We start from the raw sequence: 22,190 nt of genomic DNA, 5'->3' as shown, positions 1-22,190 counted from the left end.
GGTGGCACAGTGGTTAAGTACCCACCTGCCAATGCAGGGGACACAGGTTCGAGCCCTGGTCCGGGAAAATCCCACATGCTACAGAGCAACTAAGCCCGTGTGCCACAACTACTGAAGCCCGTGTGCCTAGAGCCCGTGCTCCGCAGAAAGAGAAGCCACCGCAATGATAAGCCCGTGCACCGCAACAGAGAGTAGCCCCCGCTCGCCGTAACTAGAGAAAGCCTGCGTGCAGCGATGAAGACCCAACGTGGCCAAAAATAAATAAATTTATTAAAAAAAAAAGAAGTTGGATTTGAGGCTCAGTAATATTGATACTACTGCCTGTAAGTGTGACCTTGGCTAAATCACTTCTCCTCTTCCAGAAGTTAGGGTTTTGTTGGGTTTTTTTATCTTTAAAATGAGTGGTTGGCTTAAATGACCTCTCACTTCCTTCTGGATTGCTAATTCTGTCTTTGATCACTCATTCATTCATACATTAAACTACGATAATTTTGGTTTCTGCTTTTCTTTATCTTTATCTAGTTCTCTCATGCTAACGAAAATCACCAATGGTCTTTTCCACTTCCTGAACCCAAATTTCCTGGCAGCTCTAGTCCTTTCAGGTGGTAGAACTTCTTCAGATTTTTCTTGTCCCATCCAATTTATGTCTCCTCTTCGCCATTCTCTCGGGGCCCTCTTCTCTGCTGGCTGGTGGCTATTAATAATCTTTGTCGAAGGGTTCATGTCTATTAGTGGTTTAAGGTGCTGCCTTCCGTAGCTAACACATCTTTATTTATATAGGGGCCATAGACATAAAGGAGTGCTTTTGCCCTTATATTCTCCCCTTTTCTTCTCCTCCCTTCTTGAAAGACTTAGTCAAAATTAAAACTAAATGGATGAGCGATATTTTGGTGCTGGTGAAGTACTGTTCTCTATGTAAGCAGCTGCCAATTTCACATGGATAATTATTGCTTAAGTAATTTATAGAGAATTTAACAAAAGATTCTCTGCTCCTTGAACAGATACAACTTCTTCTCTTGTGTTAGGAATTTCTCATGATATTTGAAAACTTAAGAAAGTGTGTGTGCTTGTCCAAGATTGGTAGACAGTAATCTTAGTGATTACAGGAACCATATCTGTGTTGAGTTGCCCTTCTCCTCATGTGCCTAATGCCATGTCTAGTAGGTACCAGACACTCAAAAACTAATTGATAAGGTAATAAATGAAAAAGGCATCTCACAATTTTGTAAATGAGGCAGACCAATAAGTCTTACTTTTTCACATGAAACTCTGACATAGAAGAGTTAGATGACATCCACTTCTATTCTTATCTCTCAGAGGTAAGCACTTTGAATTAGTATTCCTAGTTGCTTCAATTCTGTGTCATCATTTTACCCTGTTTTACACATTTGCAAGGCTGCCTGCTTTTACATCTAATCTGGGTAAGTCTCACAAGATCACAAATTGATTATTTTAGCCCAAGAAAATCATGTATGGCAAATTGTGTGATAAACATTATAATATGAAATAAAATACAATAAATATTTCTGAGCTGAATGCTATTGCACTTCACCCATGTAAACTAGCCTTCTCTCAGGACATTAAAACATGTTTGACTTTATTTAATGTACCAAGCTTATGACTTAGAACTGAAGACACTTTGTACCATAGAATTAAATTCCATTCTTCAAGAGTAAAAAGGTTAATTTCTAGTAAGGGAAAAAATAAAAATGTCAGTGGAGGCAGTTATAGAACTTTATCTAGAAAGGGAGTTACCATAGAGATGAGACAATCTTTTACTAGTAGACAGAGCCATCCATTCACTTAGCCCAGCCAATACTTATGGAATACCCTCCTCCATGTGCCAGACAGTGGGGGTGAAACGAAGATAATTTTGCTATATGTCATACCCTCAAGAAATTTATAGTCTGGTGGGGGAGATAAACTATAAAAGGATAAATCTTGAAAGAAATTATCAGGTGACTAAAAATGAGAACTCTCTCCAAGGGTAGGGCAATAAGGAGCTACATGTCAGAGCTACATGTCAAAATGCTTTCTAGATATTTCTAGAAATATCAGACAGACAGCATGAGTACTGTCAATCCTCACTGCCATGCCAATGGCAGACAGCAATATACGATTATGCTACTTTACCTCATTGAGCCTAGAATGAGACCTCAGGCTCCTTCAGAAGACATCATTTCAGGCAACCACTACTTTTTAATCAAAGTTGACCTAGAAAGTAGAACTTACATCCCACCTTAGATATTGCTCCAGCTCCACTATGAAAATTTGTTAACTTACAGTCTGGCTAGCTTTTCTGAAAGGGAGATAATATTGATAACACTTGGAGACTGAATGAGTACCAGGAAAAAAAAGACAGGAGGCATCAAGGATGATTGGGGCATCCAACCTGGATTATTGGTAGGATGCTGATACTGTGAAGACAAAATAACCACAGAATCCTCTCGGAGAGTAGCTGGCATATGTATATTCTTCAAGTATGAAGTTATTACAAGACACCTAAACGAAGATGGAGCATTTATAATGTTTCTTGTCAAATCTGAACTTTATTTTTTTTTTTGTCTTGGTGATTGGCACTGTCATTCATTCAGTTGTATAAGCCAGAAAACTAGGCATCCTAGACTCTTCCCTTTTCCTCACTCCTCATAGCTAATCCATCATGAAGTCCTATCAGTTTTGTTTTCTAATGTTACATTAGAAAATTCTAATGTACATTTCTTTTTTTTTTTTTAATTAATTAATTTATTTATTTTTGGCTGTGTTGGGTCTTCGTTTCTGTGCGAGGGCTTTCTCCAGTTGCGGCGAGCGGGGGCCACTCTTCATCGCAGTGCGTGGGCCTCTCACTATCACGGCTTCTCTTGTTGCGGAGCACAGGCTCCAGACACGCAGGCTCAGCAGTTGTGGCTCACGGGCCTATTTGCTCTGCGGCATGTGGGATCTTCCCAGACCAGGGCTCAAACCCGTGTCCCCTGCATTGGCAGGCAGATTCTCAACCACTGCGCCATCAGGGAAGCCCCCTAATGTATATTTCTAATCCATGTACTTCATATGATTTCCACCACTAGATATTGCACGGGACATACTTACAGTAAAAAATTATTCATTGTTTATCTGAAAATCAAATTTAACCGGGCATCTTATATTGTTATATGTGAAATCTGGCAACCCTAGCCCAAATAGTCTAATTCAAAAGAAGCAGAAATAGGTCTTTAGACTTCAAATGCTATGCTCTGGATTGAACCATGGGGTGGATTGTTTATTTTGTCAGTGTATGGTACTAAGATTCTAGAGACAAATGTATATTTATTTGACCTGCATTGCACCTTGTATATTTACATGGCTTTAAAAAAAGAAAAATCCAGTTGAGTAAGGTCAAACCACAGAATATTTTGTGAGGTACAGCTCAAGTGTGGAGTAGAAGAACAAAATGTTTTCTCTAGTTTGACATTAGCTGACTCCCCTTCCAGAACTTTGATAATGATATCGCTCCCATAGGAGAGGCCAAAGTGCTGAAATTCTTCACATATTTTGTAAATTTATGTATTAGTGAAACCCTGAAACCTAGCCAACGTGAGAGATATTGTCAGGTTCCCTCAGAGCTGAGCAGAATACTGTATCATGCATGACCTGTTTTTGAAATGGGGTTTTGTGAAAAAACAGCAGAACACCCTTTTCTGGCTTCTTTCCCATTAACTGCTCACACTTGACACATTCCGTAGATGATCTCATCAGCTCCCATCATGGCAACCATATTCCCAAATCTCCATTCTTAGCTGGGGAGTGTAGTTTTAAGCAACAGAATCAACTCTGGCGGAGGATATTAGGGTACTTGCATATCTCCCGGAGTTCAGATAGCCAGGCTAGGAAGTTCAACATCCAACCACATGGTGAAGGCTGTTCTAGAAGAAATGCCACCGTTGCCATCGCTTAACAACCATCCACAGCCCACACAACTGCCTCAGCCTGCACCTGTCTCAGCTGGCACTGGCCGAGCTCTACCGCTGCCACCATTAAGAGCGGGGTGCCTCCACCACTGTACGTGCCAAAGGACGGATCCTGTACTCACCTACTTTCTCACATTGCCTCCTTCAGAATTGCCATTTTGAGTGAGTGGCTCGGTGCCCTAGCGGCGAGGAAGGCTGAGAACTGGAATTCTGGCTTCTACTTTGGGGAAGCTCAACTCAGAGTTTGGAAAACTTTCCAAATACACAGGAAGGGTGTTCAAAAGATACTGAGCAAAGCGTGAGAATTCTTCTCTACTCTTTTAAGCAACAGACCATGCTTTACAAACATCCTACTAAATGGAACATAATGACTAAGACACAAGCCTTGCAGTTAGGTGAACTTGGGCTCCAGTTCTAGCTTTGCCTCTTACTAACTGGAAGATTGGACAAGCCTAGCCCCTCTGAGGTACCATCTTCTCATCTGTGATGTAGACACATTAATACCATTCCCCTCATAGAACGGTGATAAGGATAAAAGGAGAAAAGTGAACTCGTTTGGTGGTGGAGTTTACATCCCCACAGGACAGATACTCATCCTCATTTTGAATATTATTACTGCCATATTTTACCTCTTTCTTTAGTGTTGTCTCTTTCACAGAAGACTCTTTTTTTTCTAGTGGATTGTTTCACTAACGACATATCGCAGAAGGTATGCAAGCATTCATTTTCTTCAACTTTTTTTCTAGTCTTTTTTTTCTGATTACATTGCAAAAAGATTTTAGAAATTGTAGAAAAGCAGAAAAGTAGAAATAAAAACGCCTCGGAATTCCACTATCCAGGGGTAGCCACTGTTAAAGGTCTGCCATGTATTTGTCTGTCGGGAAATCTTTTATCAACCGCCAGAGTCACAGATTTGTGGAACAGTAAACAGCCACGTGGTTTGCGTTCCCCTTGATTCGCAGTGGTTCTGCAAGCCCACAGGCCACATCCTCCTCACCACCTTCGTCTGTGTTTTCTCCAGCCTCACATCGGAGGGGAAAGGTCACTTGCAACCTTCGTTGCCAGGTTGCAAGTTATGTTTTATTTATTAATATTGTGTTAGGAGGCTTCAGTTTTGTGTGTCAGCCTTGTGTTTCTAAACAGGGGAAGTAGAGGATGCTGGGAAATATTATCTGGCTCCGTGAGAGCCTTTGAGAGAGTGAGAGGGGAAGAAAATGACTCTTTTAGTGGGAGGTTTGCCAAATGGTCTCTGAGAAGCTGTGATATCACTCACAGGCCTTGCCAAGCTGCATGGAAATGGCTCATTTTGGCAGACATCTAGAGTGAGCGTATAATTCCTCGGGGTTGGTATGGGCCTTTATCAGAAATAGTTCCATAGGCAGTATTTACATAACCGTGGTGGAGTGTGAGAATAAACACAGCTGTGGCATTGCCCTAAATATTTCTATTCAGCAGGGAGTTAAAAGGGAACTTTATCGCTGAACTACAGATAAACACAATTCATCAAGCAGTGGTCATTTCAACTGGGGAACAAAACAGGAGTTAGAAAAGACTGGCCTGCTGAAAATAGCTCCAATCAGCCAGCCTGACTTTATTGCTCCTTCCCTCCCTCCCTCCCTCCTCCTCCCCCAGTTCCAGAAATGTAGGAATCATCAGCTCTCAAAGAAGTCGTCTAGATTTTTTTTTTTTACACCAAGGAGGAAGTGGAAGGCCCTCAGTCTGTTTACTGCGTGTAGACCTACTGTGAGCCAGCATGCTTCCGGGTGCTTTATCTATGCGTCTCACTTTAGAAGGCTTCCCTTTTTTTTCGGGTTATAGAATTGAATGTGAGTAGGAGTAAGATTATTTTGCCAAGGCGAAGATTTTTTAACACCAACATGTGCTGGAATGGAAGCAGGATTGCCACAGCTTTAAGTGGTCTGCATCTTACAAGTTCCTTTAAGCATTCACATATACATAGGGTGCTGGCGATATTCTATTTCTTGTTCTGGTAGTGGTTAAATGGGTGTTTGCTTTGTAATAAAACACTGAGCTATACAAAATAAAACCACGGTAAAATACCGTGTTTTAACTGAACAGAGGATAGCAGCTGATTTTTCCAAGTTTCTCTATAATAATTTCATTTTCAATTTCTTAAATTTCAAAACATTATTCGTTTACAAGGAGATGTGCATGTATATAAATGTAAGTAACAAGTAGCAAGTAAATAACATAAACATAAATAGTAATAGAAACCCAGGAAAAATTAACTTTAAATATTTTATGAAGACCATCTTGAAGGCAGGAAGAAAAAGTAGTTAAGGACTCTTCTCTTTGAAAGTGACAGACATTCAACTCAAACTACTTAAATGAAAAAGGGAAACCAGGAAGTTCAAGGGGGTGACTCCAGCCACAGGCGTGGGTGGATGTAGTGATTCACATGATGTCATGAAAAATCTGTCTTGGCTTTAAGCATCCATATATTTTAAACATTAGTGCAGTCCCAGTTCAACGATGCACAGGAAGATAGTTCCATGGTTTATTAGTTTTCTAGGACTGCCATAACAAAATGAGCACAAACTGAAAGCTTAAAACAAAAGAATTTTATATATTCTCTCTCAGTTTTGGAGGCCAGAAGTGTGAAATCAAGGAATTGGCAGGGTTGGTTCCTTCCCGAGGCTGTGAGGGAGAAACCATTCCAGGCCATCCTTGGCATTCCTTGGCCTTGCAATGTTTCATTCCAGTCTCTGCTTGCATCATCACCAGGCCTTCTTCTCTGTGTCTCTTGTGTGTCTTTTCTGTCTCTTATACTGACACTCTCATTGGATTTAGGACCCATCCTAATCCAGTGGATAGATTAATAAAATAAGCATCTCATTATCATCCTTACTTTCATTACTTCTGCAAAGATTCTATTTTCAAATCAGTCACATTTGAGTTTCTGGATAGGCATGAATTGGGGGAGATGCTATTCAACCGTCTATACATGGTGAGCTTCTAGGGGGCAGGGACCATGCATTCTACTTGTCTCTGCAGCACCCAACACACATGTGAGTGTCTGGAAGACTCACAAATACTCACAGCGTATTTTTTGTGTGCATGTGTAAAGAAATCACTGCATGTTCCCAACTCCATTTTGTAACTCAAGAGATTTACTGGGATTTTCTGTTTTAATAGGCATGACTGTCTCTTTACTAATAGTGTAGCTAAGAGAGAGCTAACTTGCTTATATGTGCCCATGGGTCCAGATAATATAAAAGCATTGCATCCACTACTATAGTTTCTTTTTCCAGTAAGTGAGCCAACAATACAGTCTTAAAATGCCAAAAGCTTAAATGACAACTACTAACATTAGGATTTACCAGTCACGAAGCACATTCACAGTTATTATCTCATTTGGTTCCTTAGTAATAACCCCATGAAGGTTATTATTGTCACTTTCGTTATAATCATCATTATCACTTTCATCATCATCATCATCATCCCTGTTTTATAGGAATAAAGAAACTCAAGGCTCATAGAAACTGTGACCTATTTGTGATCTGTGTATGATTCAGGACTTGTAGTTGTGTTTGAAAATTACACAACTCAAACTGGCTTCTGCAAAAGGGGAACATGGAAGAAAATACAAGGATATGCTGAGTGTCAGGTACGGCTGGATCCAGGTCTCTCATCTTTCAGCTCTGCTTTCCTCGGTATTGGCTTCATCTGCAGGCAGACCACCCCTCTTGATGGCCAGATGGCCATCAGCAGATCCATGATGGTAACTGTTCCCTCTGTATATATGATGAGAGAAAAACATCATCTTAACAATGACTCCTGAAGAAATCCTGGGCCTGGATCTCCTTGGCCAAATTGCATCACACCTACAACCTTTAACCCATCAAGCCCCCAAATCACATAGACTGAGAATGGAGGTAAAGCCTGTTACCAGAAAAGGGGGGCGTAGAAACTGAGCAGACAGAACCACAGATGTCCATAAGGAAGCATAGTTTATAAATGACAGAGCTTGGGCTTTGGGACAATGTTGTTTTAACCAACAGGCCAGTCCTGCTCCTCCCCCTCCCCTCCCCTCCCCCTCCCTCTCCCCCCTCCTCCTCCCACTCCTCCTCTATTCCTGTTCAAATGCAGTGAATACACAGTGGGTACACATGGAACAAAATTCAGAAAATACAGAGTTATACAGTGAAAGTTTCCCTTCTTAAGTGAGTGGGTTTGCTGATTCATTTTGGTTCTAACATTCTGCAAGGATTGATTGTGTTCTCAGTTGCTTGTTGGCATTTGTATTCAGGCAGGCCAATAAGACAATTTTTATAATGTGGCTGTGTTTTTATGTGGCTTGCAAACATATTTTGGTACTATCTCTATTGTGAAGATATGGCTTCGATTACAGAAATTGGCTTTGGGGGACTGTTGTACCTCTTCTATTATTAAATGTGTGTATGTTTATCTCTGAATATGTAAAATCTAGCATAGAATTATTTTTTTTGAAATAAAAAATTTTTTTAATGTTTAAAAAAAGAAAGTTTCCCTTCTTATCTTGTCCTGTCACTCAATTTCCCTCCTAACTGAACCTACCTGTACACCTCTCCAGGCATAGTCTCCACATTTACAAACATTTACATGGATCATTTTTACATTAATGATATGATACTGCTCTCACTGTCTGCCCTGTGCATTTTTCACTTCCATTGTATCAGGCATTTTTTGGTTCTCTGACTCTCATGACTTCAGCCACCCAACCACAGTGCCATTTTTACACACCACTTAGTTATTTTTCCACCCCTGAGTTTTTCTTATTTTCCTTTTCTTCCTCCCCCACCCCGGCCACCTCCCCTCTTCCTACTTTATTTCCTCATCTTTATCTCTCCTTTACAAATGGATGAGGTAATTATTGGAGTTGAAAGTGCCTTTTTAAAGAATGAGTTACCTGAAATATTTGACCCTACAAAATGGTTCTTTTGGGGTAGGTTGTCAGCAAAATACTTCAGTAAGATGAAACCATTCCCCATCTCTTTTCACCCCCAGAGTCACTGGTTAGCTCAGGCAGTTCAGAAAGCAAAAGTACTTCAACAGATAGTTGTAGGTCTAGTTATGGTTAAAACTCAACATAAACCTCATAAAGTCCTTTTAGGTGGAATAAATTAGGTAGATGGGATAAGGGATAATGTAGAATTAGCTTTGCCCCAAATCTTCCAGTATCTCTCAAGAAACTCATTCATCTCTCCCCAAAGTTATTTTTTTCCATCCCAAGATGTTAGAAATAGCCCTTGTATAACTTTTTAGTTTCTCCTGGGGCTTGCATTTTTCAAGTCCAAGTACTCTGAAAAAGAGTCTCAGGGCCCACCCTGGAGGACTCTCCTTGCCTCGTGGGACCACTACCAACTTCTTGTACGCAAATTTGGGAAGACTCTTCATTGTAAACCAGAATACAAACCAGAATTGATCAAGATTAGCTTGGCACTGTGATATCCCATGCATACGTTATCTCATTTTTGTCTTTTCAATGATCTTGAGAGGCAAGATTGAGCCATCTTACGGATAAGAAAATTGAAGCTTAGGGAGGTTAAGGAACTTGGCTCACAGCCAACAAGTTTTAACGTCAGCCTGAACCCCAAAATCTATATGCTTAACAACTACCTCCTGACACATGTGGTTTTAAATTGTTTTCTTTAAAAATGGGCCACTGAAAAAACTACTGCACAGCCAGCCCAGGAATAGGGTTTCTTTCTCTCCTTATGCTCCAGGACATGCATTGCACCTGGTACATTTACATTTTGGCAAAATAAGATTAAATGACAAATTAAGCCAAAGTGTGTGTGTTTGAGATCTGTGCTAGGTAGTGTGATAAGTAACCATATATATACATAGTCACTCCATGACCTTGACCAGAATCTTGAGTTGTCTCTTGGAAGTTTTGGGGACTTTCGTGCTACCAGCTACTTATTGTTTGCTTTAGCGTGTAGAGTACATTGATATTAAAAGGAAAAGTTGGTACTCTTCTTCCTCCTTCCCCTTTGGGTTTAGGGAGAAGTGAATGTGGATCACTGAATTCTTTCATTTATTCATTGCACAAATAATTGACATCATTTCTGTGCCAGATGAGCCAACAATTCTTCACCCACTATCATTTTTTGGTGATTTCATGCTGCTCCCATATGCTGTCAGTGAAAGGCTCTTTCTCATCCCCCTGTTGACACTGACCCCTGTCTTGAGTCACATTCTGTCTCTTTATAGAATCTATAAAGCTGACAAAGCTGCAGCTTTGTCAGAAAGAATGGTCTTCTTCCTCTTCACTCAAATCTGTAAGCCCTTCCTAGGCTGTTGATTCACAACCCCAAACACTCGCCCTTTACATTCAGGACAGACTCTCCAGAACCTTACTTCATCCAAGGCTGCTCTGTGGTGGTTTTAAGATATGTCCCCAAATTCTTTAATTCTCTTCCCTTTACGAAGTGAAGCCTAACTCTTCCTTGTGAGTGTGCATTGGACTTAGTGCCTTACTTCCAACACAAAGAATGAATCAGACATATATACACTAATATGTATAAAATAGATAACTAATAAGAACCTGCTGTATAAAAATAAATAAATAAAATAAAATTCAAATCAAAAAGAAAAAAAAAGAATGAATGAATCAGAACTGCTGGTATATGACTTTGGAGACCAGGTGATAAAAGGAATAGTAGTTTCTTCTTGCTCTCTGGGGGAAACCAGCTACCATGTCATGAAGACACTCAAGCAACTTTTGTGAGATAACAAAAGTGTGGAGTTTTTTTTTTTTTTGATGTGGACTATTTTTTAAAGTCTTTTATTGAATTTGTTATAGTATTGCTTCTGTTTTATGTTTTGGTTTTTTGGCCCCAAGGCATGTGGGATCTTAGCTCCCAGACCAGGGATGAAACCCACACTCCCTGCATTGGAAGGCGAAGTCTTAACCACTGGACTGCCAGGGAAGTCCCAAAAGTTTGGAGTCTTAAGCCACTTAATTCTGGGGGAATTTGTTACTCAGCAGTGGATTACTAATACACTTTCCAAGAGCCCTCTGTTGTGTTGCCCTTCTGATGACAATCCCCTACGGGCATAGCTCTTTGGGGGGTGGTTTGAGCTTGAGCTCGGAAAGGCCTGCCATGATCCTTAATCTATATAATTTGTGGAACATGTAAAGCATTTACCCAGGCCTCAACCTCTAGAAATTCTTAATAGGTCTGGGATGGGGTCCAAACATCTGTATTTAATGAAATGATTAAAAAAAAAACAAAACTACTCAGGGGTTCCTGAAGAATACTTTTGATGGAGAACTGCTGCTGCTTTCTTTTTTTGACTATAAAAAACCACAAGCCTCTCTATTCTGTGTCCTCTCTGTTCCCTCTTTGAGACTGATGGGGCGGGGTGAGGTCAGTTCACTTTTCAGCATGTTCACCTCAGCCACTGGGGACCTTGGCAAACAACCAAGCTCAATGCTTTTTTCTTATGACCCCATAGAGCATCCTTCTCAAACTTAAATTGCGTCAGATTTACCTGGAGGGGGATCTCCCAGAATTCCTAATTCAGTGGGTCCAGGTACGAGTTGAGAATTTATATTTCTGCTAAGTTCCCAGATGATTCTGCTGCTGCTGGTCTGTGGTCACACTTCGAGAACCACCACTAAAAAGGCATAGGACCTGGTATTTAAACTTTACCTCAAAAACAGTCCAAAATCCTCCCTGTAGTGCAGGCAACAGCAACAGCAAATGAAAACAGACAAACAAAACCTCACCCATTTTGCCTGAAACAAGTCATCCATGGTGACAGAAATTCTGCTAGTGGTTATTTGAGGGGAAAATAACTGGAAAGGGAGTGTGAGGTGACTTCTGGGATGCTTGTAATATTCTGTTTCTTCATCTGAGTGGTGGTTACAGGAATGTGCTCCCTTTGTGAAAACACATTTACAATCTGTGCACTTTTCTATCTATATGCTGTGCTTTAAAAGCTTACTTAAAAATTAATAGTAATGGTAAATGCTGTCAAAATCTGGGGAAAGTGGGCCTCCTCTTCACTAGCCTGGGCCTCTGTTTACAGGCCAGCTTTCCTCTGGTTATGCTGGCAACCCAACAAAGAAATTATTCTTTCTTTCTTTTTTGCGGCATCATTTTTGTATGCGTGTGTGTGTGTATGTGTGACACCTGGCTAGTGGCTGCTTCCCAAACTGTCATTAAGAAAAAAAAATCCAGGTCTTCAAAGGAAAGTATTCCAAGAGAAATATTTGCATGTTTTAAATTCTTAGAATGATGGATATTGATAGGATAATTTGAAAAGCAAGTTGAGCTCTCAGTAATGTTTTTGGAGAATCCTAGTTTGTGTTTGGCTACTCAACTTTACTGAGGAGTAAGAAGTTTGGGAGGGAAGGAAAACTCACCCTAGATTGACCACCCATTTCTCTGAAAAGTGCCTAAGAGGCATGGGAGTATTTTCTTCTGGGTAAGAACACATGTCACCTAAAAAATTCCCTGTTGCATCACATAAAACCTTTGAAGTCTTAGCGAGAAGACTTGTTTTGCAAATTTCTTACCGAAAAACACCCGCTAATTATTGCTAAAGCTCCCCTAGAGATATTCTCCTTTTTAAATCATTCTTTTTCTATCATTTAAGTTTATGGGTAGAAAAGGTTTACTCACTCTAAAATGTTGGTTTCAAATGTAAATGAGGTCAGGTTACATTGGGACTTCTAACTTTCTGGTGATCTGCAAAATTGTTATTTTAAATTGAGGAGCTAAGTAGGACACTGTTGGGCATATTTGTTGGTGGTGATGCCTTGAGACAGCTGTAGAAGACAATGGATGCTCCCTTATTGGATGTCATCCAGCCTAAAGGAGAGGCATTGTAATTCAGTATTTAAATTCATGGTCTTTTGAGCCTCAGCATCATGGGTTGAATCCCAGTATCACCAGCTTTGTGGCCTTGAGTCAGTTCTTTCTCTGTCCCTCCAAACTTTAGTTGTTTTTTTTTTTTTTTTTTTATCCTGTTAAATGAGGTAAATAATATCAGTCATAGGGATATTACAAAAATTATAAAAAATAATATAAAAGGGTTTAAATTTTTGCCTGACACATAGTAAATACTCAATTAATGTTAGCATAATTATTGAGGGATGAAGGGAAATTGATACATGGATCATTTCATTTAGTTTTGAATTTCCCAATCCCTGTATCTTTCTAATTCAAACACGAGTGAAGAAATGTTATTTATTTGCATGTATACATACATGAATGAATAAATAAAATGTATGCTTTTCTCTCTGCAATAAAAATTATCTGTCTAAAAATTATAGATGTGGAGAACAGGTTAATGGTTGCCAGGGACTTGGGATGGTGGAGGGGAGGGCAGCACTTGTGACTGTAAGGGGTGACTGGGGGAAGAGCTTTGTGGTGATGGAGTGGTTCTGTACCTTGGTTGCAGTGGTGGTTACATGAATCTACACATGCTAAAATGGCAGAGAACTATACGCTTGTGTTTTACCAACGTCAGTTTTCTGATTTTGATATCGTATTATAGTTATGTAAAATAGAAACATCGGAGTAAACTGGGTAAAGGGTATACTGAACCTCTCTGTCCTAATTTTGCAATACCATGTAAATCTGTAAGTATTTCAAAACAAAAAGTTAAAAACTAAAAGGATCTGTCTAGAATTTCTGCCTTTTACCATAATTACAGTATGTAGATCTCACTCTGAATCTCAGGTGATCCCGTTGGAGTTCTGGCATAAACTTTGGTATTTGACTTTAAATATAACACTTTGGGGAATTCCCTGGTGGTCCAGTGGTTAGGACTCTGTGCTTCTACTGCCGGGGACCCAGGTTCGATCCGTGGTCGGAGAACTAAGATCCTGCAAGCTGAATAATGCAGCCAAAAAATAAATAAATAAACAACACTTTTAGTGCATCTCTCTCCCCACTGTTACCCCTTCCTCAGCCAACTCACTCCTGCACTACACTTGTCCAAGTATTAAGTGGTAGGGAAATGAGCCACAGACAGGATTCTTAAAGAATGCAGTTTGGTCGTCTTTGATGCTAATTCACAATTAACCCTAAGCAGTAGGATTAAGCAAGTGGGTAGATATTTCAGTCTACTTCCCACCAGCAGCAGCTAGGTTGTGAGTATATTGTTAAAATCCTCTGTGGATTGAGAGGTAAGGTAAATTAATATCAGCTCACAGTTTGGAAGTCTTAATATGGTACTACTAAAAAGCCAGTCAGCTGAGTAACAGGAAAACCAGACATCTTTAATTCAGGTGATTGGATGGTTGGATAGCTAGGCCCCCAGTACCTCGACCAATGCCTGCGCACAGTCAATGTTTGTAGATGAATGAATGAGTGAGCGAATGAATGAATGAATGAATGATGGGGGCATTAAGGTAAACCATGGGAAGCAAGTTAAAAGTAAGAGTGAAGAATTAGTTCAACTTAGCGGGGGGAGGCAGTACAGAGGTAGGAGGTGGGGAAAAAGGTTATTACGGAATTATATGAACTCTCATCTGTGTGAAACTTTTGAAAATTGTAAAGCACTATAAAGAATCTTTTATTCAATTGAAAAATAAATTCAAAAATCTTAATTGAAAAGCTAAAAATTAAAATAAAATGTATAATAGGAAAAGAAAACAAAGAATTAGTTCACCTTTGAGGCCCAGGACTTAGGAAGCATGATCTGCCGGGGAACCTTCCAACTCTTCTCTCTTTGCTTCTCTAGGCAACTTGAAATCCACTCTCCAGATGCTAAGCACACGGTGATCCTGAGGAGCAAGGACTCAGCCACTGCCCAGGCCTGGTTCAGTGCCATCCATTCCAACGTCAGCGACCTGCTGACCCGGGTGATCACCGAGGTCCGAGAGCAGCTGGGGAAGACGGGCATTGCTGGCAGCCGGGAGATCAGGCATCTTGGCTGGCTTGCAGAAAAGGTAAGGAAAACGTTCCCCGCCGTCGTGGGCATTTTCCCCAGGCTTTCCCAGCACTTGCTGCAACCACTGAAGTCGGGTACCTCATTCCACAGGCTGATTCTCTCATTGGCATTTCTCGTCTGTCTCCAGCAGATTTTCCGTTGCATTATGCAGGGGCTGTGTCTTCAGCAACCTTGATTCCCCCCAGACGGTCCAATATGTGGCAAAGTGCAGGTGGTCACTAATTGTCTGTTGCATGGATGAACGAGTGAGCAAGTGACCGGACAGTTTGATTCTCGTATGTACACAGGAAGGGCAGGGGAAATAACTTAGACTCACAGCACAGCTGTCTCCTTGGGAGGTAAGGAAGTTGAAATTGTTGCTTAAAAGAGGGTTCGTGTGGGTTTTGATGGACCTGCTTGTTAACATAGATGCATTTACAAATAATAACAATGATAATAGCAGCAAGGATTTCTTAAGCAACTACTCCATGCTGACTCTTATATATTATCTTTAAGTTGTATTCTTAAGCCAGCAGGCTCTGAATGTGTCATCATTTATGAGCACCTATTTTGTGCTAGGCATGGTGCTAGGCAGGAGTGCGGAGGGGTGTATAAAGATGAAAAAATGCTTACTGTCTTTCCCCAGGGAGGACAGCTGCTGTGGAAAGGACCTAGGGTCATGGTAACACTGTCACTCTGACTTCTTTTCCCAAGTGGTGTGATACGTTGAAGATAGTAAAACTCACTGCAGCAGTCTCCTGGGAGTTAACTCTCCTCTTGATTTCAAAGGATTGAGCCTTTGCCATTGTCCTTACCTCTGATTGCTGTCCCTTGAACTTGACCTTGAGTGCTCAGGAACACTGGGCTTTGGTGACAGTCTGACCTCCCAGTGACTCACATTCTAATAGGTGGTAAATGGGAATAATGATTGTTGCAATAACAGCTTTCCTGCCAGTGAACCATGTCATCTGAGAAGACCCAGTCCAATGGCACTTGAAAATAATACTTGAACACAGCATTCGGCAGTTTTCCACCATTGTTCTTTGTTCGCATCAGTTCATGCATGGGTCTCAGCCACAAAGTTCAACACAAGGTGGGCTGTTTGGTTTGGTATTGTCCCATCTCTCACAGATTTCAAAGGACTAAAGGGACAGTGCAGGTGGTGGTGGCACCAAGATCATAATAAACAAAAACCGCAGGTAGTCTCTCATGACACCATGCGTGGGGATTCCTGCTGAAAACAACACTGCAAATCTGGATGATAGCATTTTAGAAGTCGTTCTCTAACCCTCTCCACTTTTTACCCTCTCCAAATGTATGTGTTTTTATTAGGAGAAGTCTCATTAGTCAGGGATCTTTCAGTTGCAAGTGACAGAAAGCTCAGCTCAGCTTGAGCATAAAAGGGGACCTACCACTTCTGATAACTACAGTGTCCAAGGGTAAGCTTCAGGCATGGTGGGATCCAGGGACTCAGATAATAATAATAGACCTGCCTCTCCATCTTTTTGTACCCTGTCCACTTTGTTGGTTTATACCCTAGCAAGCCCCCTTTTCCTTGGCCTAAGAGTTCCAGGCTTGTGGGGCAGGGGTTGTTTTGATTTGTTTTTGTAGCTGGCTATTTCAGTGAATAGAAACCTCTTTGCTCTCATAGTTGCCACAAAAGTCCTAAGATCAGACTGATCCCAACCATGTGCCCCGTTTGTTGAAGGGAGGTGGTTCTCCAATGGAAAATTAGGCTGCTGTGCAAGGAAAAGACTGAATGGGTTCTGGGAAAGCAAAAACAACAGACATTCACTATAGAAGGAAAAGGGGAGGAGTTGATTGGGATGAAAAATGTCCTCACTTGGTTAGGGTCCGGAGTGGACGTGGAAGTGTACTGCATACTTTAGGATCCAGCAGGAGGTGGATGGCAAACTCAAAAGGGATGATTGGAAGGGATTTAACATAGCAATAATTTATAAGGTGTGGCCGAGGCAAGGGAAACCAGTAAGGGATGGTGAAGCACTCCAGAGCGCAACAGTTAGAGGTCACTACCATCCTTTAACCTGAAATGGCCAGGAACAGGAGCAGTTACCTGAAACTAGCAAGACTTGTAGCTATAGAAAAAAGCATCCACTAAGAGCTATGGTCTTTGGGAGAGAAACACAACCCCTGCCAATCCCTGCCTGCCGATCTCCTGCTGGTGTCTCCCATTGGCTGAGGCTGATTGGAAGCCAGAGGCAAGAGAGCCCACTGATGCTCTGTTAGGGTCAGACTCCCAGGGCTCTGACCAGGGCAGAAAAGGATGGAGCGTGGATCTAGGGGCAAAATGAGGCTGTCCAACACGCACATCCCTCTACCTTGCAAGTAACTGAGATGGTCGCAACTCTAGAAGGTACTTTTCTCTCATCTCTTTTAACACCAACTACATTTAAAACCATTACTATCTGGATAGTTGAAAAATGATATTGTGTCATTAGCAGTGATATTGACATTTTTTCCAAAGGTTCCATCTTCTCACTTATAAATTGTCTGCTTATGCCTTTTGCTTATCCCAAATTATCAGTAGACACATTAAGCATTCCTGTGGAGCAGTCATAAAGGTGCATAAAAAGCTTTCTGCTTTTAGAATATTGTTATTCTTTTGATGTAATTTCAGATCGTCATTACAGATGTTTCTTTAAATTGTATCATGCATTATATCCATAAGAGCAATCAATAATGACTTATCATGGATAATTATCAGAAGCAAGGATGTCTTTTATTACCTTCATCTTCAGAACTTCTTAAAAGATTACCATAGATCAAGTCCAAGGGAGCAAATGCAAACTGGAATTTTTTTGAATAAATATTTAATACTGAATCCTAGCGTGTAGACATATGAATGGTTTTTAGCAAAATGTTAGAATGAATGGCAAATCCTTAATACTGTGGCTTTCTTATATTATCACAAATATCAGAGAATTCACTTGGTATTTGTAAAGATATAAAGTATGATCCTACATATATTCAGCTGTAATTTACCTTAAATTGATATCCTTTGTCTTTTCCTATACTGTCAATCTTTGATTTTTTTGGATTAATAACAGTAGCTCTAGGACAAAGTTTGTACATATTATATTCAATTTCAAGTTTTTAAAACTGGCATTTACATGAACTAAAACAATATGAAGCAACGTTTTCCTTTCTAAAATCCTGTTCAGTGCAAACCCTAAAACTTCCTCTACACTACACAGAAGGAAAACTTTATATTTAACGTTATTCTTCATTGTGAGACGGTCCAGGGACTAGAAGAATGTCTCCCAAGAAATGATTAGGTCTTGAGTCAGTGGGGAGAGTTCAGTACACTCCAAAAGAGGAGAATGAGCATGAGAAAAAAGTGGAGGTGACGGCTTACAGTTTGTAGGGAGAGCAGACCAGAGACTGGTCTAAAGGGAAGTGGGGTCATCCTGAAGGAAGGTGATAAGCAAATCTGGTACCTTGGATGGCACCCAATTATGGAAGATCTTGAAAGCTGGACAGGTGGTTTGAATTTGATTTGGTGGCAATAGGAAATCTTCATATACAAAATCAGAGAGAAGGGAACTTAGAGGTGACCTCTATGGACTGAACGTGTGCCCCCCAGAATCCGTAAGTTGAAACCCTAATCCCTAATGTAATGGAATTTGGGGGTGGAGGCTTTGGGAGGTAATGAGGTTTAGATGAAGTCATGAGGATGGAGAGAGAGCTCCATGATGGGATTGGCGCCCTTATAAGGGATGAAGACACCAGAGCGCTCTCTCTCTACCACGTGAAGATACAGCAAGCAGGTAGACTTCTCCAAGCCAGGAAGAGGGCCCTCACTAGAACCCCAGGCTGACACCCTGATCTTGGGCCTCCAGGCTCCAGAACCGTGAGAAATAAATGTTCTTTAAGCCACCCAGTCTGTGGTAATGTGTTACAGTAGCCTGAACTCTGGGACCTAGAAAATGGAAGGTGTTTTATTTATGGTCACACTTTAAGTCAAGATACAGGAATAATTAGTGAATGGGACAGTGCTGTGATATCATTTTCTCTTTAATTTTTAAAAGAATCCAGTGCAGCTCATTCATGGCAATCAATTTAATTCTTTCCTTGAATTCTGGCAGCCATTCCCTGAACCCTCTACAGAATCAAGGTCAACTCTGCAATCGCCTTTGAGTGGGGCTGTTTTCCTTGTCTCCTTGGTGTCCTTGGTCCTGTGAATGACACCACAGTGACAGGTCCTGTACTGCTTTCCCCTGTGAGTGCCCTCACCTGTAGATGGGCCAGGTGCACCAATATAAAGTCTTTCCCGTGATCATATTAGTCTCAAGCCTTTTAACTCTTTGCAAGCCCCAGTTGCCCCAAAAGGTCCATAACTGCTCATCCCTACCCTGAACAATAAAATGCATTATGCCCCAAACAAATTTTTTCAATCATCTTTCTTCAGTTAATCTTTTTACAGTTATTATTGAGGTGTTTTCAATGGTCCGATTTCAGACAAGAGAAAAAGAAAGAGAGAATAAAATAAAGAATAATAAAGAAAAAATAAATAGAAAAAAATAAAGTTGTGACTCTCTCACTACTTAAGAAAACAGTAATAAACAGGGATATGGCAGAATTGTTAAATTCTGTTTTGTGCTTAGTTTGTAGGGTATTGTCTTTGCTTTACCTTGTTATCTCAGTTTGCAAACATTTCTTGTCAGATTAAAAACACAAAAACACAACACAATTTAAAAAAAAAAAAAATCCCGTTGGTAGCTCTGAGATGCAAGTTCAATTCTCAGCTTTCCTCATTTCCACTAGTTTCCTTCAAATGGGAAGGTTTATAGAGCTGTGCCTCCCCAGGGTGTTGTTGGAAGAGACGAAGCTGGTAATTAGTATTTATTATGTGCCTAGTCTGTCTCAGGCAATGTGCTTGAAATAATCCCTATCCTAGGAGGCAAGCTTGGAGAAGTTAAGAAACTTTTCTAAGATCACTCCTCTAGAAAGTGGCAGAGCCAGAGTTTGAACCCCTCTTTCTAACTCCACAGCCCAGAACTCTCCACTAAGCTGAACTAATAAGGGACCCAGGGAACAAGTGTCCATATGCGTGAGACCCCCCCAGAACCCCGTGTCAGAGCACCACTACATACCAAAAGCACAGTTTCAGAACTAAGAGACATATCAAAATAACTCAAATCCTTCGTTTGCCTTTATGAAAATAAAGGGTGTCTTTGTCAGTTCGGGCTATCACAAAGTACCACAGACTGGGTGGTTGATAAACAACAGATATTTATTTCTCACAGTTCTGGAGGCTGGAAGTCCAAGATCAGGGTACCAGCATGGTTGAGTTCTAGTGAAGGCCCTCTTTGTGATTTAGAGACAGTCCTCTTCTGTATCCTCAAGTGGCAGAGAGAGAGAAAGGGCTAACTGTCTTCTTATAAGGACACTAATCCTATCTTGGGGGCTCCATCCTCATGACCTAATCACTTCACAAAGACCCCACCTTCTGATACCATCACATTAGGGCTTCAAGATATAAATTTGAGGGGGACAGAAACATTCAGTCCACAGCAGAGGGAATTTACATACCACGACAGAGCAACACTTACTAAAATCTTTTCTCTCCTGTCCTACAAAGACTGAAATTATCTTTGATAGGATAGGTTAGAGGAACACTAGAATACACACACACACACACACAAATATAATTTGTGTACACACACACACACACAGCATCGGCCTTGCTTTGCATGTTTCCAACATCTATGAATTTCAATGATCATGGTTTAATTAAATAATCCCAGTGTCTCAACAACATGGTTCAGATTTCAGTTACCATGGCGTATTAACTGTAAGTAATTTTATAAAGCACAAATTTTGCTGTGAGGTTTTTATTCCACAGATCACTATGTACATAGCTGATGTGATCACGATTGCAGCCAATCACATCACTTATTTCCCAGGCTGTCATGATTGGTCACAGAGTACCTGTTAATTCACACACAGACAGCCAGGTGAGTAGTTGTGTTTCCTCTTTGTCTCCTAAGGATAAATCTATATGACATTTACAGGAATGGAAAATAGAAAGGGGGAGTGAAGGTAAACTTATGAACATAGATGAAGAGAGTAGCTGTGAAGAAAGGATGAAGATGGCCCAGAAGAAGTGAAGCCAGTGAGAAACTTCACATTAGTGGAGCTCTCAGAGATGTTTCACATCATTGCAGGTTCCAAGTATAAAAAAGTTGCTAGCTGATCCAGACTTAGAAAGGAGATGGAAAAGGAGAAATTATAATAAATTAGCCGCCTTCTGGCCCCACCCCCCAAAAAATAAAGGAGAATGATGACTTGTCAAGACATAGAAAGGATGCTCACACATCTCATACGTTATGTGATGAGAAGGCAGCAAGCACTGTTCAAACTACTCTTAGTAAGTTTTCGACAAAGAAAGAAAGCACTTTAATCCCCAATCTTTCCAATGTTTTAAATTATAGATTACTTAGTTAATATTAGTTTTACTATTTTTTCATTTCCTTATGCATTTATAACTGACAGTAAGACAATTTTAATGTTTTAATAACATTTTTGAATGTCCTTAGAACAATGCCAGTTTTTCCATCTGATTATGAGATCACTTAGTATGATTTCAGCTTGCACAGTCATTTTTATTGACCAGCACTACTGTGCAAAGGCAGCTCTCTGTCTCTGTCTCTCTGTCTCTCTCTCCATTTATCCATCTCTCTATATATCTATCTATCCATTCATTCATCTACCTAGCTTATCAATCCCTACCTATCTATCTATCTGTCCATCCATCCATCTCTATCTATCCTTATTCATCTCTATTTATCCTTATCTATTTCTACTGATACTTCTCTATATACTCATCCAGCTCTCTCTCTATCGCTCTTTATCTCTCTGTCTCTATCTATCTATCAACATATTTTTCTATATTATTACTTAATTCATTAGACCATCATTAATTTTCAATTCCAACAATGGCAATCTATTCACCCCCCAAAATTCCAGATGAAATATAACCGAGTAATTTGACTCTCTAGCCGCATTACCCAGCTATATTAGAAGAAGCTCAAGTGTAAGTGTAAACTAGCCCTGGCCTCAGTAAAACAGGCTGCTGGTAATCAAGGTCTTGACAATGTCATTAACAGAATGATATTTCTGGAGACTCTAAATATATCAGCTCCACCATCTGCCTAAAAATCACCTAAGTAGGAATTTCCTACCACTTCTTCCAGGAAGAAAATAGTCTATGACCTGAGGGAACTCCCATCTGATAAATGGAAGTAGAACTACTGCCCAGGCTACTCCTGACTTGCATCATCCCTACATCAAGACTGTTTGTTATGCTAGGAAACACAGTTAATGCAA

At 40.5% G+C, this 22,190-nt stretch overlaps 1 protein-coding gene across 1 annotated transcript in view; it reads left to right on the top strand.

Annotated features, from left to right (window-relative positions):
- SNTB1 (syntrophin beta 1) overlaps positions 1 to 22,190 on the top strand; it is a 243,543-nt gene that overhangs the window by 126,144 nt on the left and 95,209 nt on the right. Inside the window, exon 3 of the mRNA XM_082433206.1 lies at positions 14,652 to 14,859. Within this exon, the coding sequence (XP_082289332.1) occupies positions 14,652 to 14,859 (208 nt within the window). The remainder of the gene's footprint in view (positions 1 to 14,651; positions 14,860 to 22,190) is intronic.

This window comes from Balaenoptera physalus, assembly GCF_965194825.1.
Source record: "Balaenoptera physalus genome assembly, chromosome: 17".
NCBI classification, from domain to species: domain Eukaryota; kingdom Metazoa; phylum Chordata; class Mammalia; order Artiodactyla; family Balaenopteridae; genus Balaenoptera; species Balaenoptera physalus.
The sequence above is the reverse complement of the archived record's forward strand: the minus strand, read 5'-3'. Positions and strand labels throughout refer to the sequence as shown.